Below are 17,406 nucleotides of genomic sequence, written 5' to 3'. Positions count from 1 at the left end.
TTAAAATTCAGTGCATTTCTAGCTATTTTCAATTCTGATGAAAGGTAATCCAAGTGAAAAGTTAGCTCAATTTCCCTTTCCTCAGTCTATGCCAGACATGCTATTTCCAGCATTTTATGTTTTTATTTCAGATGTTCAATGTCCACCATACTTGTTCTTGGACATTTTTATCTTGTTCATTGCAGTGTAACTTGGTTCTTTCACCTTAGTCTTCTGATAAAACTGTTTGTTTCGCATTCATAAATTGGACTGCTAAGCAGATTCAGTTCCATAAAATTATGTCGATGTTCACTCATGCATTTCCGATAATTTCCTCATTGTTGTTCAAAACTCCCTTCACAGCTAAGAGGAAGGCTTTGTATGTCATCAAGTTAATGAGGTCTGAAAATGGTTCTGATGCATTTGAATTGTTTTGAAATAATTTGTTTGTCTTGTTTGTGTTCAAAGTGGTGAATTATCTTGATGTTCCAATACTGAATTATATATTTTCATATTTGGTTGCACAGTAAACATCAAACTATTTTCAAAGTACAATCTCATCAAGCAGGTTGAAGTAATTTCAGATCAATACCAGCTGACAATTTAGTTGCACTTTGTTGAATGCTGGCTTTGCTGGATTAATGAAGAGCAGATAAACACATAATGTTGCAACTTAATTTGCTTTATCTTATGCTGAGATAGTTTCAAAAAGATTGCAGTATCCTTCAGTGTATTGTTTAGTTGAATGTAAAATCTCTTTTGATACACGAGTGATTTGTTAACCATGAAGTCCCAAATAATCAAATACTTTTGAAACAGGACATTATTTTCTTCTGAAGCCTGAGACTTTCGCTGACCCCACCTTACTTTCAAACGGACTAAAACCTCAGTGTAATTTCTGATCATATTCCTTCTGTGTAGTTTTGAAGTGACTTGATATTATTACATAAACAGTTGGCTATTTTCATTGCTTTAGAAATGACAATTGGAATTATTTTGAAGAAAGCAGTTCTTTAATCTCTAACCATACATTAGAACCAGCTTTACACAATATTCAACGTTGTATCTTTATTTGACAGGATTTGTTCCAGCAGCCAACTCTTTCCCTTGCAGACCTTCACTGTGACATCTTCAGGGAATGTGATGTTGGCTATATTCTTTTCACAATCCCAAAATATGAATCAATTTGAAGCTACAGTACAATATATCAAGACAACAAGTGAGTCAACATTTTGACTTTCCAGCTGTTAAATTTTGTAAGCCCCTTACAATCTTATATGGATGTACAAGTTATGTCAGCAGACTGGCATGTTGTTGATGTCACCAATTCAATAGAACAATCAACTGAATAATCATGGACTAGATAGTTTAGTGTTAGATAAATGTAAACTCTTACAACCCATATTTTTGAATCAAGTGAGTAAGCACAGCACAAGAAAAGGACGTGTATTAAAGATTTACTGCACATTCACCATTGTCAATCATTTAAGGTGATTACATTTTTGTTTAACAAAAAGAAGTAAATTTAATGTACTTGGATTTCAAGGAAATGCTCAGAAGACTCGGTCACAGGAGACTCGTAAAAATTCAGGTACGAAGTATGACACACTCAGCTGGAGAGGAAAACATAGTTAATGTATCACATTGATGACCTATCATCAGAAGTTTGAATTCTGAGGAAGGTGGCAGAGTTGAAACATGAACTAAGGTTCTCCCTCACGGGAAGAGTATTTCTAACGTCCTGTTTATATTTCAGATTTCTACCATTTATAGCACAGTGGTGTAGGAAATGCTGCAGCCTGAAGACAATGGGTTTGATGTTGACTGTTTCATTAGCCTATGGGGAACAGGAGGTTTCAGCAAGCCATTTTTGAGAACATTCTTAAGCTACACTTGTACCTGACTTCCAGAATCCCTAACCACTTCGGACAAGTAGCTGTGCTGACAGCCTTTAGTCAGTCATTTTCAATGTTTAAAGGAATCCTGCTTGAATGAGACTTGAAGCAATGTATAAGTGTTTCAGCATCCCAGAAAATGTGACAGTGGACTCGTTGTTGCAAGGCGATAGCTTGCTTCACTGATTGTACCTGGAAATGGTGTTGTGAGCTGTATAAATCAGAGACAGAATCTGTTTCCTGCTAGTGGGAGGAGGGACCCTGCCACAGAGAATAAAAAGGCATGATTGGAAATCATTCAGCACTGGGGTATAGCGCTGTCCCTTTGATACGGTGCTGCAAGAAGTTCAATGACCTAATCAGGGCAAGAAAGGTCAGTGGCATTGCACATCAAGATATATCCTGAGATAATGGGAACTGCAGATGCTGGAGAATTCCAAGATAATAAAATGTGAGGCTGGATGAACACAGCAGGCCAAGCAGCATCTCAGGAGCACAAAAGCTGACGTTTCGGGCCTAGACCCTTCATCAGAGAGGGGGATGGGGAGAGGGAACTGGAATAAATAGGGAGAGAGGGGGAGGTGGACTGAAGATGGAGAGTAAAGAAGATAGGTGGAGAGAGCGTAGGTGGGGAGGTAGGGAGGGGATAGGTCGGTCCGGGGAAGACGGACAGGTCAAGGAGGTGGGATGAGGTTAGTAGGTAGCTGGGGGTGCGGCTTGGGGTGGGAGAAAGGGATGGGTGAGAGGAAGAACCGGTTAGGGAGGCAGAGACAGGTTGGACTGGTTTTGGGATGCAGTGGGTGGGGGGGGAAGAGCTGGGCTGGTTGTGTGGTGCAGTGGGGGGAGGGGACGAACTGGGCTGGTTTAGGGATGCAGTAGGGGAAGGGGAGATTTTGAAACTGGTGAAGTCCACATTGATACCATATGGCTGCAGGGTTCCCAGGCGGAATATGCGGCTTCCTCTACATTGGGGAAACCAAGCGGAGGCTTGGGGACCGCTTTGCAGAACACCTCCACTCAGTTCGCAACAAACAACTGCACCTCCCAGTCGCAAACCATTTCCACTCCCCCTCCCATTCTCTAGATGACATGTCCATCATGGGCCTCCTGCAGTGCCACAATGATGCCACCCGAAGGTTGCAGGAACAGCAACTCATATTCCGCCTGACAAATCCATATGATGCCTTTTCCTCATGGGGCTCCCACAAATACTGCTGATTAAGACATTCCATTTGTTACACTCGTCAGTCTCTCTCTTTCTTTGCCGGAGAAGAGGCCATGGGACACCAGGGAAAGGTAGAGAAACAGAGGTGGCCTCCTAACCATTTCTGTACAGGCAGTTGTGGAGGAAGACGCAGTGGAGGCAAGCTGAGTGTGTCTGGCCAATAGAGATGGAGAAGTGAGAACCTCTAACTTACCTGGCAACAGTATGCAATATCCAACAGCCACACAGTATACAACACTAATGCTGTCAACTTGCTGTCAGCTGCTGTTGAAATATGATATCATGCACAATTATGACATGGCATACTCTCACTTTCACTATTTTAATTTATATCTTTCATCATCTACATGGACTTCAAACCTCCAGTAGAAAGTAATGCAGAGAAGGAGGAAGATTTCTCAGAGGAGGACATTTATTACAGGGCTCATATAGTAGTCATTGGCTCATATACACACACCTCGGTGGGATCAGCAGGTGTGAGGATTGTCACAAGATGCCTCGCACGTGAGAAGTGTTTAGGAGCTGGAATTGCAGATAGGGACTGCAGTGGAGAGCTCTGCGAAAGTGAAGGAAGCACAGTGCTCTCCCAAGTGAGATACATTAACAGAGAAGTCAATTCTGAAGGAGCAGCAGAAAAGGCCGCATTCTGTCAGCCTCCAACCTGCACTGTGCACTGGAGAGATTGATGGAGTTTGTTACTAACTTGACCATCACAAATTTTCAGGCTTTCAGGGTGATATCTGTGACTGTGGAAAGAGTGGATACCTATGTGAAGCATAGGTATTTGCAATCCGTCACCAATGTGGCCTTAAATTGGATTGATAAAACCATATCTCCGTTCTCATGGTTTGTGGCAAAATACTCTCCTACTTATTGCTAGCAGCAAGTGGAGATGAGCCATGAGAGGGGAGATGGAGAAAAAAGGACATTGAATTGGGATGTTGACTTATTTCTCTTCACCTTGCCTCAATCAAAGTCCTTTCTGTCCTAATGGCTGAGTCTACCACTGCATAAATACATCTGGAACATTTATTGGCAGGACTGTCACATATTCTCAAACCCAGAAGACATCTGTCAAGAGCATCAGAACAGGGATCAGTGCAACCTGGCTGTAGTACTTGTGAAGTGTCTTGGAAGGATAGTGGACAAAGGAAGAATAAGGAATTGCAACTGCCCTCTAGGCAGAAAATCTATTTGGTGGAGGTCAGTCTCCGGGAGCCATCAAATGCCATTGTCTTCTGATGCAGTATCCTCAACTGCCTCCTGAGGGTGGTCTCCCACAAATTGATCTGCCTAGAGGGCATATTTTGTTACTGGCTGTCAACATCAATCAGCCCTTGATGTTTTTGCTGCTGGCATGCTGTGTTGCCCAAGACTGGTTCTTATGTGTGCTTTTCAGTGTTAGCTGTCACCGAATGTAATAAGGAATAGGAGAGCTACTTCTGATCGGAAGGCAAACTGCAGAGTTGAGATCTCCTAAGGGGTAGTCAGTGTTGGGGATGGAAAAATCTATTGAATCATTAATAATGTCACACTATAAACTTTAAAGAGAGAAAATTATGTGTGCTTTTCAACTGATGAGGCTGGTCAGAATGAGCAGGTATCAGATGTTGCCATTCTGGCAACCTCTCACAGGTTCAGGGAGTCATTAATTGCATATGCAATAGATCACTCTTCATCAATCAAACAGGTTTCCTCTTTGTCAAACACAAAAACTGCTGCATGCATGTTTGTGCAAGCTTTCCAGTGAGTTGCAATGATATTTTTATCCTGTGCCAATCGAGCTTACTCAAGGTCTTTACACCTAAAGTGGAAGCCATCCACTGGAGATCTGACCTGGAAGATACAATGGGAGCCATCTGATCACCTGAGTTTGAAACACCCTGTCCTACAATTAACCCCTTTACTTCAGGACATTTCTTCTGCAGGCAGTCTTAATTGCCCATTTGTCATGAGGCAGCAGGTTACCAAGCAATGTAATCACCTGTCTCCCAGGAAGCAGCTTGTTTATGTTGCTTTGACTCCTCTTCTGAGGGATGGTTAATATGTCTGTTGCTTTTAATTCCTTTGTGACAGCTTCTCCTTGCCCCTTTCCTCTCAAAAAACAATTTATTCCAGAAAGATACTCCTAATTCTTTCATTTTGTGAACTTATTAAAGTTGTGAAGATTACACTGTCACACACCTATGGTGGATGCATTGCTTCCTGCAATCTGGACCTCTCCTCACCTGTAACTACTGTGGTGTGACAAGTGGCTGATGAGAAAGTTGCAACTCCTGCTGTTGGTGATCTAATTCTGCACCTAAGGTTCAAGTTAAAGTTCCATAAACAATTCCCACTCTAATCTAAAGGTCGAAAGCTGGAAAGTCTGGATTACAAACACTGTAACTCAGAGCAGTAGAAAATTACCTCCAAACTAAATGTAATTACCTGAAAAGAGCAAAAACACACTCTCAAAACAATTCCAATGAACAAAAGCTTTCCAAAAAAACAGACCTGAAGTCTCAGTATTTGGAGGAATTTGAGCATTGATCAGATTAGAAAAAGATTGTCACTTGTGTGTCTCAAACCAAGTCTAGATGCAGTGTTGCTTTCGATATTGTAGGAACTGAGACTTTTTTTTATATGAAGGAAATACATCCTACCTAGTAGTTTACAGTGATAGTAGGAACTGCAGATGCTGGAGAATCTGAGATAACAGACCCTTCTTCAGAAAAAGGTCTAAGCCCAAAACGTCAGCTTTCTTGCTCTTCTGATGCTGCTTGGCCTGCTGTGTTCATCTAGCTCTATACCTTGTTATCATAGTAGTCTACAGTCACTGAGTAAGTCGCATCTTTATGGAGATTCATGGATTTCTGGAGATCTTGAGTACTTTGGCATTTAAATTCTATGAATCTATAATTCTAAGAAAGCCCTAAATGTGAGTTAGGAGCCTTAGATATGGGATGTGAGAGTTATAAGGTGGACGATTGTTCCTGGGTTTTGGTTGTACTGTGGATTGTCATTACTTTTTACAAATAGGTCCAGGGAAAAAAAGGCAGTGACTTGGATTGGCATCTTATAGGCAAACTACTATTTAAAAACAAGATATCAGAAGAGCAAAAAAAGTCACTGGAGTGTTTTCTGAAAAATATGATTCAGATTGTTTATTGAACTGTTTTTGTGACTGGGATTTTTCTAACATCCTGAAAGGATGTTGTTGATGACCGGGAAGTCCAGGACCAGAGGTCATAGGCTAAGAATAGGGGTAGGCTATTTAGGACTGAAATGGGGGAGGAATTTATTCAGCCAGAGAGGTGAGCCTGTGGAATTCCCTGCCACAAAAATTGTTTGAGGCCAAAACATTGAATGTTTTCAAGAAGGAGTTGCATAGGGTCCTTGATTTATGAATGTACAACTTACAAATATTCTTACTCATGAATGCAATCTCATGCAGGTGTGTAGTTTTAAAGACCCAACATATGAACACTTCTGAACTTATAAATAGCTGTTTCTCTTGTCTTCCATTGTGTTTTGGCTTGGAATTGACCCTAGAATAGAACCTGGTCGCAACCCTCCTGTAGATATATTTCTTACAGCCAAAGAGATCAAACAGTATGGGGAGAAAGCAGGAACGGGGTTCTGAGCAGGATGATCAACTGTATTTGTATTGAATGGGCACTAGCTCAAAGGGCTGAATGGTCTACATCTGTTCCTATTTTCTTAATAAATGTCACTTCTACCTTTAGATTGAAATTGGGGAAGGACAATTTCCATTTTTTTCTCCAGTGACTTTATAAACACACATGACATAACGGGTTTATGATTTCATCACCAAGGACATACAAGATATTGTGCCCACAGACACTTACTCTGAATTTTAACCGTATAGTTAAAACCAAAACTACTTCGTCTTTAGTCACAGACTTTTAATCATAGTATAACTTGGAAATTTTGATATACTTTGGTAAAAATAGGCATAAATTATTTTGCATGTCAATATAAATGAAATGTGTTATTTGTTCCTATTCTTTTTTTATTTTCAGCCTGTGGTGGAACTATAACTGCTTATAATGGATCACTGTCCTCTCCATTGTATCCCAGTAACTACCCTCCAAATATCAACTGCCTCTGGACAATTACAGTAAGTAAAATTTAAAATTATAAACTATTGATGTACAAATTGTGCATAATTGGCACCCCACAAAATAACTATAACCTTACTGTATAACATCATAACTGGTGGTTTGTAGCATTTGTTTTTGCTTTTGCATTATTGAAAGGTGTCTCGACTGGCAGGCACCTGTTTTGTGTGGGTTTTACTAACATTGATCTTATCTTCCAATCTTCTGTTTTGTTAGAATTAGACTAAAATATGAAATTCTTCTATTCAGATACACATACAACATAAAAGGGTTTGCTGGATTTCAACAAAACTGCCTCTTATCTAATTCTTCCTTTCAGAATTGACCAACTAAAACCTGTACATTTGTAGATTCATGCAGCAAGCAACATGAAATTGCAAATACAAATTTCTTCTATGTCTGTTTATTAGGTATTGAATCTATTTTGTTTAAGTCGCTGTCCTGCATTTGGAGATATTAAGAACTGCAGATGCTGGAGTCTGAGAATAAACAGCGTGGCGCTGGAGGAGCACAGCAGGTGAGGCAGCATCAGAGGAGCAGGAATGTTGACATTTCAAGTCGAGACCCTTCTTCAGAAAATCTTATGGTGCCGACCTAAAATGTCAACTTTCCTGCTCCTCTGATGCTGCCGGGTCTTCCACTCCACACTGTGTTATCACTATCTGCAATTGTTGTGTGGGTGCAGAATACTATACATGGTTTTTCAAACTTTAACTCGTGAAATGTTGCGACGATCATGTAGCGTGCCAGTAAATATCAAATGGTAGGTTTTGAGGTTGGCTGGCTCACTGGATTGGTTTCTTGTTTCTCAGATGTTTCGTTACCCTACTGGGTAACATTGTCAGTGCAGCTTCTGATGAAGCACCATTGTGTTTTCCCACCTGGTTTTTATACCCAGAATCCATTGAACTGAATTACCTCACTTCGTTCTTTCCTTTGCAGTGGAGTGTATATGGGGTAAAGTTCTATGTGTTTGTTGATGGCTTTCTTCATGGAGTACCAGGCTTCTAAGAACTCTCGTCTCTGTCTCTGCTTTGCTTGTCCCAGGATCTTGATGTTGTCCTAGTCGAATTGGTGGTTCTCCTTACCCATGTGGATAGAGATTAGTGAGTGTTGGTCATAGCATCAAAGTGGCACACAAACCCACATCAACCCTACGACAACTGCTCACCAGAACCAAGATTCACTATCCACTAGGGACAGGACCAATATCATATATAAGGTTCCCTGCAGAGACTGTGACAATATTACATTGAACAAACAGGAAGGAAATTAACAACAAGGGTACACACACACCAGTTTTCTGCAAAAAGTCATGACCAATATTCACTCATCTCTACCCGCATGGATAAGGAGAACCACCAATTCGACTGGGACAACGCCAAGACCCTGGGTCAAGAAAGCAGAGGCAAGCATGGGAATTCCTAGAAGCTTGGAGCTTCACAAAGAAAGTCATCAACAAACACATAGAGCTCGACCCCATATACACTCCACTACAAAGGAAAACTGGAAGTGAGGTAATCCAGCTCAACGGATTCCAGAGTTTAAAAACCAGGTGGGAAAACACAATGGCGCTTCATCGGAGGCTGTACTGCTGCTGGGTAACATCATGGTAATGAAATGTCTGCGGAACAACAATGAACCAGCTCGACGAACCAACCAACTACAGCAGATGTGAAGCATGATACAGTGCCAGTTCAATAAGTGGTTAGAAATTCTACATTAACAAAATTGATTTACTAGAAAACTGCATCATGACTGAATAATGTCAGTACTTTATTAATCATTGTTATAAAGGCTAAAAATGTGAGAAGCATTAGGTTGTAAATTTGCTCACCAAGCCACTGTTTGATTGCAGACGTTCATCGTTCTGCAAGGTAATATCGTCAGTGTGGCTCTGATGAAGCATTGATGTTCTGTCCCACTTGTTATTTATAAGCCTCCGTTTGCTGGGCTGGTTGGCATTACTTCTGGTTCTGTTTTTGAGTGATTTATATTTCGGGTCCAGTTCAATGTGTTTGTTGATGGAATTTCCGTTGGAATGCCAGGCCTCCAGGAATTCCCTGGCATGTCTCTGTTTGGCTTGTGCTATTATGGATGTGTTGTCCCAGTCAAATTTGTGTTCTTCTTTGTCCACATGTATTGAGACCAGTGAGAATTGGTCATGTCTGTCAGTGGTTTGTTGGTGTTCGTGTATCCTTATTGTCAGTTTTCTTCTAGTTTGGCCTATGTAATATTTCTCACAGTCCTTACATAGTACTTGGTATATTACATTAGTTTTATTGGTTATGGGTATGGGACTCTTTATGATAATCAGTAGCTGTCGCAGGGTGATTGTTGGTTTGTGAGCTACAAATCTGCTCAAAAAAAAATTATGAGCAACATTCTTTTAACGGAGATGTTGGGACCTCTTTAAAAACTACACAATAGCACAAAAATATTTGTCTGAACTGTTAAAATCAAACTTTCTTTTATCCAAGTTGGGGTAGAATTATCTCTGGTCACTACTAGGCATGTCCTCAATAGATTAAGCTGGCTGTTTATATTTATATGTTGAACTTCACCACTTGGACAGGGTGCCATTGGGACATTGCAAAGAATCAAATGCTTTCAGGGGAGTTGATAAGAGACTTGGTTCAGGGAAATTGGCAGGATAATCAAAAGGAGACATCTCTAGTTCTCATGATTTATATAATATATACATACATTCCATTTCATGTGAGTAATTTTGAAAACCTTACTCTAAGAAAAACTGATTGCATCAATCATTCAAGTATTCTTTTTTGCTGCAGATGAGCGAGATTCCGGGCCATTCCAAGCTAATGGGATAAATGTCTTTTGGTTGCTGTACGAAAGAGTTCAATCTAAAATTAGCTTTTGTACTCATTGCTACATTTTAAAAATTCATTTCTGGGTTCTGAACATCATTGGCTAGGCCAGTATTAATTGCCCATTCCTAATTACTCTTGAGGATTGTGGTGAGCTGACACCTTGAACCTTTGCCGTTATATATGGCACACCCTCAGCACTGTTAGAGAGGTGCATCCAGGTATTTGACCCAGCGACAGTGAAGGAATGGTAAGTTCATGTTGGAATGATGTGCAGCCACATTCCTAATCACCTTCTTCCAGATGATAAAGTTTCAGGTTTAGAAGGTGCTGATGAAGGAAGCTTGGTAATGGAAGTTGTACACACTGCTGCCACTCTGCATTGGTGTTGGAGGGAGTGAATACTTAGTCTAATGATTTGCATTCTGACAAATGTCCTGATTGATATTGAAAACCTTTGAGTTGTAGACTTTGCACTCATCCAGGCAAATGGGTAGTACTCCACCATACTTCCGAGTTGTGCCTTACAAATGGTCAACAGGGTTTGAAAAAGTTACTCAGGAAATGGGTTACTTGCCACAGAATTTCCACCCTTCAGCCGTCTTTTGTAGCCATAGTATAAGTATGACTGGAGCAGTTAAGATTCAGGTTAATGGTAACTACCAGGATGTTGATAGTGAGGGATTCAGCATTAACAATGTCATTGAATATCAAGGAGTGGTTAAATTCTGTCGTGTTGAAGATGGTCATTACCTGGTACGTGCATGGTGTGACTGTTACCTGCCACATATCCACTTTTGCTTGAATGTAATCTAGACCTCGCTGCATATAGACACAGACTATAAAAGTAATTATACCCTGTTCTGAGGAAGGGTCACTCAACCCAAAATGGTAACTTGGATTTCTTTCCACAGATCTGGTGAGCTTTTCTAGAAATTTCTGTTCTTGTGCCTATGATGTACTGGCTGTCTTACCACAGTCACGTGACTTCTACCTGTACCATAAGTGCCTTAGTGTACAGTCTGTGCAGCCATTAGACACACATCACTTGTAACATTTCAGAGAGATGACAGCTGGAAATGTGTGGACGCAGCTACTGAAATAAGAAGCAAGGAAAAAGTAAAAACAAAACAAAGTCTGTGTCTTTGTGTTACTGGGTGAGTCAAAATGTTGCTCTGGAAATGTAAGGAGGTATGAGCCTCTGTGGAAAAAGTATAAAGTAACAACAAAATTAATTAAATAAGTTAAGTACTTAAGATTTGCAATACTGCTGTCAGTGCTGCAGCAAGAGTGTACATGCTACATTGCAGCCTAGATCTCACTGAGGATCAGACAAGCCAGGCAGAAGAGGTTTTGTGGGCTTTCAAAATACACTTTGAGCCCCACATTAGCCTTATTTGTCAGCAGTGTTTGTGCAATATCTGAGTAAAAGGGGAAAGGGAAACAAAGCATCTAATTGAATCCTGAGTGTCTAGGTAACTGATAGATGGTGTCATAAAACAGAGAATTGTTTGAGGCATGAAAGACCCTGCCATGAGATCATGTCTGCTGAAGGAGGAGAAATGTCCTCTCAAGAAAGCTATTGACAAATGCAGAAGCTCTGATGTTGTCCATCATCAGCTCGAGCATATTAATGGGGGAACAGATGATGCTTTGCATTATACTGACAGCATTGCAGGCTGAATGAGAGTAACAGATTAGAAAAAAAGAAGAAACACTTAATGAAAATCCAGCAAAGGAAACATGTCCAGTATGGGGAAAGCAATGCCTTAACTCCAGTAAGTTGAATCACATTGCACAAAAGTATTAGAAAGAAGCAAAACAAGCCCACAAAGATGGTGGCTGAGGAGATTTCAGCCAATCATTCTGATAAATCACTTCACAACATTCAACAGGTTGATATCCTCTGATCCAAAGGAGATATGTAGTTTGTGACTGTCAAAGTGATGACCGTGGGAAGAGAATATAGGTAAATATGAATTGCTACAAATATACCAAGGCTTTGTGTAACATCATGAACTTTGCATGCTATATTATTTCACAAAGGACGATGATACATAACTGAAACCCTCAAGAGTGAGGTTCAGGCTTTATGATAAAAAGATATCATGCCAAGAGAACACTTGAAGCCAAGAGCTGAATGCAGTGGAAAAAAAATGAAGACCTTTAGTTCCAGATGATAGATAGTAAACAAAATCCATTCATGTCAGCTGAAACAAGATTGAAACTTGAATTAGTAACCCTCACTCCACTGTCACGTTGTCGTTCCCAAACAGGTATTGATTAAAATGCTCACAAGCAAAGCAAATAGCCAAGCACTGTTTATCATTGTGATAGTCAGTTTGTGTTAATAATGCAGATGCAACTGAAACTTGTTTGTTTGTTGCATAAGGGTAGCTCGAAGTCCTAACTTGCTGACAACACATTGCAAGATTTCTTCATCAATGATATCATTGTACCTCAGCACTGGAACAGTTGATTCTAGTGAAAACAGTTGCGTGGTCAATGCCACAATGCCAATGCACATCCTTCACAGTGAGCTTGCAGAGAGGTTCACACTCTGATGACAAATCAGGAAATAATCAATAGATCCAACAAATCATTGTATTGCTTTCAGTATTGGTTGTCGCAACTCTGATACAGCTCTCACCTCGTCAGGACCTCCGTGAATTCCTTTCACTGTCACGTTGCGACCTACTTTACTTAAAACATGTTCAATTGTATCTTTTCCTGGTAATCTCAGGTTAATTTAATGAGCTCTGCCTCGCAATTGTACTAGATTCTCATCATTGTCTGGAGTATTTCACATACAGAGATGAAGTGATTGCTCAAGATGGCATCTTGTCCAAAGCGATGAGTCATTATCCCTAAGGAGTTTAGGAACGAAATGTTGTAGCATTTCCATACAAGCTAACAAGGAATTAAAGCTAATCTGAGGAAAGCAAGAGTGTGCTGTACAGGTCAAACATGAGCAATTAGATTATGGACCACATTAACCGGAGTAGTGTTTGTAAGGAATACTGAACTAAACAAGTTAAAGAATTGGTTATGATATGCATGATTTTCCAGACAGATCATAAATGAATCTATCAGAAGTTTTGACGCCCATAGGAATTGATTTTCTTGTCACTGGTGCATAAGGGTAGCTCGAAGTCCTAACTTGCTTGACAACACATTGCAAGATGTCTTCATCAGTGATATCATTGTACCTCAGCATTGGAACAGTTGTTTCTAGTTGATTCTAGTGAAAACAGTTTCTGTTTTCTGTTGTGACAACTGGGAGTTGGAGCAGCTGGTGACAGTGACTGCCTGTGAGATTGTAGAATGCTTGGGGGTAGCAAACGTCTTCAGGTTCAGGCATTTAATTCAGTGCTAACTAACAAATTTGAGTGTTGATTCAACAGATACTCTTCTGTGGTTAGGGCTTGAAGTCTGTTGCTTGGGTACAGTAAAGCAATTGTTTCACTCGAGAATGCTTGGGTAGGGAACATTTCCTATATTACAAGGAACAGGAAGTGACATCATTAAGTTTTTGGCTTGTGACTTGTTTTGACCTACAATTCTTTCCTTAAACTCTTTTACTGAAACAGTATTTTTTAAAAAGGAACCCACATCTGGCATAAGCACCTTGACTGGTAACTGACTATGCAGCACAACTATAGATTCAGAGGAGATAGTTTCATTTAAAGTCTCAAAGATACAGAACTAGTCCAGGAAGCCCTGTAGATACTGTACATCCAATTTGGACATTGGACTTGTCAAAGTCACATAGGATGAAGAAATAATAGAAAATTAAGGGTGACTGTTGTTATCTGCAAGTTTCCTTGATATAATTTTCATGTTGTTTTGAACGGAACCTGTACATTGAAAAACTGACCTAAAAACCAGCAAAGCATTGTCTCTAAATCTACTTTTCTGTTTCATGTGGTTGTTTGCAAATCCTGCCAAAGTCTCTTATCACTTTGTTGATACATAAGGATTAGACAATACATCAAGGGTTTTTTTTATAATGTCTTGTAGTTTTCCCAGATGGAATTAATTTTCTTTGAATAGCTGTAATTTGACCAATGCACTGTAACCTGGAATGCAGTATTGGTCTCAGACACTTAATACCTTAAGAGATCATTTTGGAGATTGTGAACTAACATTAGTTTTAACTCCACAACTGTTTTTACATAGGTATTTTATTCAATATTTAAGAAGGTTATGACTCTAGGTACGTACTTTGTGTCCAGTCGGAGAAATTAATTGCTGCAAATGTAATTACGCAAATAGCCTGAAGTCCATCCAGCACTGTTCTGCTGTAAGTCCAATGAGAAAGTGGTGCAATAGCCAAACTTAGATCAGGGCATGAATGCGCTGGGTCCTATGCTGCTTTAATCCCATGCATTCCAAGAAGAGGCCTGATTTGTGCATCCAACAGCAGACCTATTGAACAGAATGCCTGGCAACTAGCAGCAATGGAGCTCACTTCAGAGTCTAAATCTGGTACACATTGGATTGATGAGCTGCCATTTGAAGGTTTCTGGGCTGAAAGTCTGGAGGATTTAAGGATTTGCCTTATTGGTGAGCACCTGAGATACACCCCCAGCCATGTGGGTACACATCTAAATTAGAAGAAAATCACTCCCACGTTCTGGAGGATCGCAGTCACTTGGAAGTGAATGTTCCCACCAGGTTAATCCAGGCACTTAAACTGGGAAAATGCCTGCATATTATCTGATGCAGGGAAACCATTCTAACTCAACCTCTCTGGCATTCATTCTTCTATTTTATTAAAGTTAGTGCAAAAAAATTTAGGTTATCAGTTATGTTAGTTGATCAGACTTTACACTTTATCTGTCTCTGGGGCCAGACCTCTTGTAATAGCAACATGTTCCCAAGTTAAAATGGTCTTTAGACTATAGCAATATATCTCAACTTGACCTTTTTACATTGATCATGACCCCACACAATTGAAGACATCAACATAACATCACTTGCCTCACTGGCAGCAGCACTATAATAACCTAGGAAGTGGATTTTAGAGTGGTCTGCAGGGTTGGTGTAAAGTGGTATGAAGTTTCCAGTAGCAACCTCTGTGCAGTTGGGTGAGCACTCCCTTGTTTTCTCATGAGATGAGGTTTCCCTGTACCCTAAAACAAATTACTTGGAATTGAAGACCACGAGAGATGCTGAGCAGTCTTGAGTCAGGTGATAATAGGAACTGCAGATGCTGGAGAATCCGAGATAACAAGGTGGAGAGCTGGATGAACATAGCAGGCCAAGCAGCATTTTGGAGCAAGAAGGCTGATGTTTTGGGCCTAAACGCTTCATCAAAATCTTTTTCTGATGAAGAGTCTAGGCCGGAAACGTCAGCTTTCCTGCTCCTAAGATGCTGCTTGGCCTGCTGTGTTCATCCAGCTCTACACCTTGTTATCTCTTGTCTTTAGTCAGGATATCATTACATGTTGAAGATGCCTAAACTAAAGTGCTCTGAATTTAACAGAATGATCAATACTTGTACAGTTCAAATACAGACTGTTCCTCTGTTAAATTGGTATGCTTTGTGCTTTTTACACTGACAACAGAATTTTCTAGAATTGCATTATATAATGAATCACCTCAGTAATAGACTGGCCAGTCCATTTCTAGAATCTACTTCTTTCATGTACCTCACCAGCAGAAATAAAAGATGGATTAAAAACATTGAGTCAATAATTGTATCTGTGTACAACAACTAAGAGAGTACAAATTATAGAAGGGCATTTGACAAACATGCCAGCGCACAGGACAGATCTCTCTTTTGTGATACTTCATTTATTCCATTTCATAAAGGAAAGTGCTGTCTTCACATTTTCAATGTTAATGAAAGAAAATACAAGACTAACTATTCAGTCTGACAGTTTTTGGATCTGCAGCGCAATGACTCAATTTGTTTTCCACTGGATGCTTTGCCATTTTTGCCTTACTGATGACCTTCCACAGAATTTCACTTACCCTTTCTTTAAGCATCCTTTTTAGATCCATCCCAAACAGGTAACCTAGTATACTTCAAATAGATCATGGTGGAATAATATGTCTGAATATTTTGCGCAGTTTCAGCAAACTAAGCATAAAATGACTTTGAAATATTGTAGCGATTTTGAGATAAGCACTCGGCAACATATGGTGAAGAGATTGATGGAAAGCTTTTTATTTCTATGGCAACGAGATTTAAATAATATGCATATGTAGGAATAGTAACAGCGAAGGAATAGGAGCTTATGCATTAATAGCACTGGACTAATCATCCAAGGGCTTGGACTGATGCTTTGGAGATGCTAGTTCAAATCCTTTCATGGCTGTTGGTAAAATATAATTCCAATCAATAAATAAACATGGAAAAGAGCTTGTTTTACTAATGGTGATTGTTGTGTAAGGGTAGTAGAAGCCTAGAGCAACCTTGTAATAATGTCACAGAGCTGAACAATCACTGATAACAAATACAGCAGAATGAGCAGAATTAGAGCAGAGTGAGCAAAATCAGAACAGACTAGGAGAATCACTGTAGAAAACACACCAGTGAGATTCTCTGTTTCCCAACATCATCTGTCATAGAGGCTCAATCCCAGAGAAATATCACTGCTATCTCAGATTTCTTTGAAAATCTTCACTGAACTGAATTTTGACAGCTTTCTAATTTTAAAAAGTGGAGAAAGTGTTAATGTTTCCTTTGTCAGTCTGCTGGCATGAAACTCTCATAATTCTGATGACTTTATCTTTCTCAGTTCTAACAACTTGAAGATTTCCATCCAAACTCTGAGATAACAAAGTGTGGAGCTGGATAAACACAGCAGGCTAAGCAGCATCTTAGGAGCACAAAAGCTGATGTTTCGGGCCTAGACCCTTCATCATGCTGCAAAGACAAGAAGCCATTTCTGCCAGGGTGATTCGTTCCCCTGAGTTGACTTGATTTTCCTGTTAAAATAATTATTCTATCTTCTGAACAGATCTCTAGGCTCTTTTGAATTAAAACATTTAATCTTCTGTTCTGAAGTCAAAACTAACAAATTGCCTTAATGTGTTTATTCTACCTATCATAAATCCAACAGTGTAAACAGTTTTATTCATTAACACTATAGGGGCTCTATCATTCACTCAACTGCAGTCACATGCTGTCTTGCAACTGATAGATTTAGGTCACGGCTCCAACTGATCTGTCTCCTTAAATGAGAACCTCTTCGAACTGAGGCACATCCATTTAAGTGCAGAAAGTACTTACAAGAATGGCTGTAGGTATGGTGAAGTTGGACAGATTTCCTTGGAGAGAAGAAAGTTAAGAAGAGATTTGATTGAAGTTTTCTGAAATCAGAGAGATATGGACAGATTGGACC

The 17,406-nt window shown here is 39.9% G+C and overlaps 1 protein-coding gene across 3 annotated transcripts in view; it reads left to right on the top strand.

Annotated features, from left to right (window-relative positions):
• Positions 1–17,406, top strand: part of LOC125457270 (suppressor of tumorigenicity 14 protein-like) — a 132,729-nt gene that overhangs the window by 43,266 nt on the left and 72,057 nt on the right. For all 3 annotated transcript variants that reach the window (XM_048541259.2, XM_059650271.1, XM_048541260.2), the window contains 2 exons: positions 1,059–1,198; positions 7,125–7,222. In XM_048541259.2, the coding sequence (XP_048397216.1) occupies positions 1,059–1,198; positions 7,125–7,222 (238 nt within the window). The remainder of the gene's footprint in view (positions 1–1,058; positions 1,199–7,124; positions 7,223–17,406) is intronic.

Source organism: Stegostoma tigrinum, chromosome 12 (genome assembly GCF_030684315.1).
Source record: "Stegostoma tigrinum isolate sSteTig4 chromosome 12, sSteTig4.hap1, whole genome shotgun sequence".
NCBI lineage: Eukaryota > Metazoa > Chordata > Chondrichthyes > Orectolobiformes > Stegostomatidae > Stegostoma > Stegostoma tigrinum.
The sequence above is the reverse complement of the archived record's forward strand: the minus strand, read 5'-3'. Positions and strand labels throughout refer to the sequence as shown.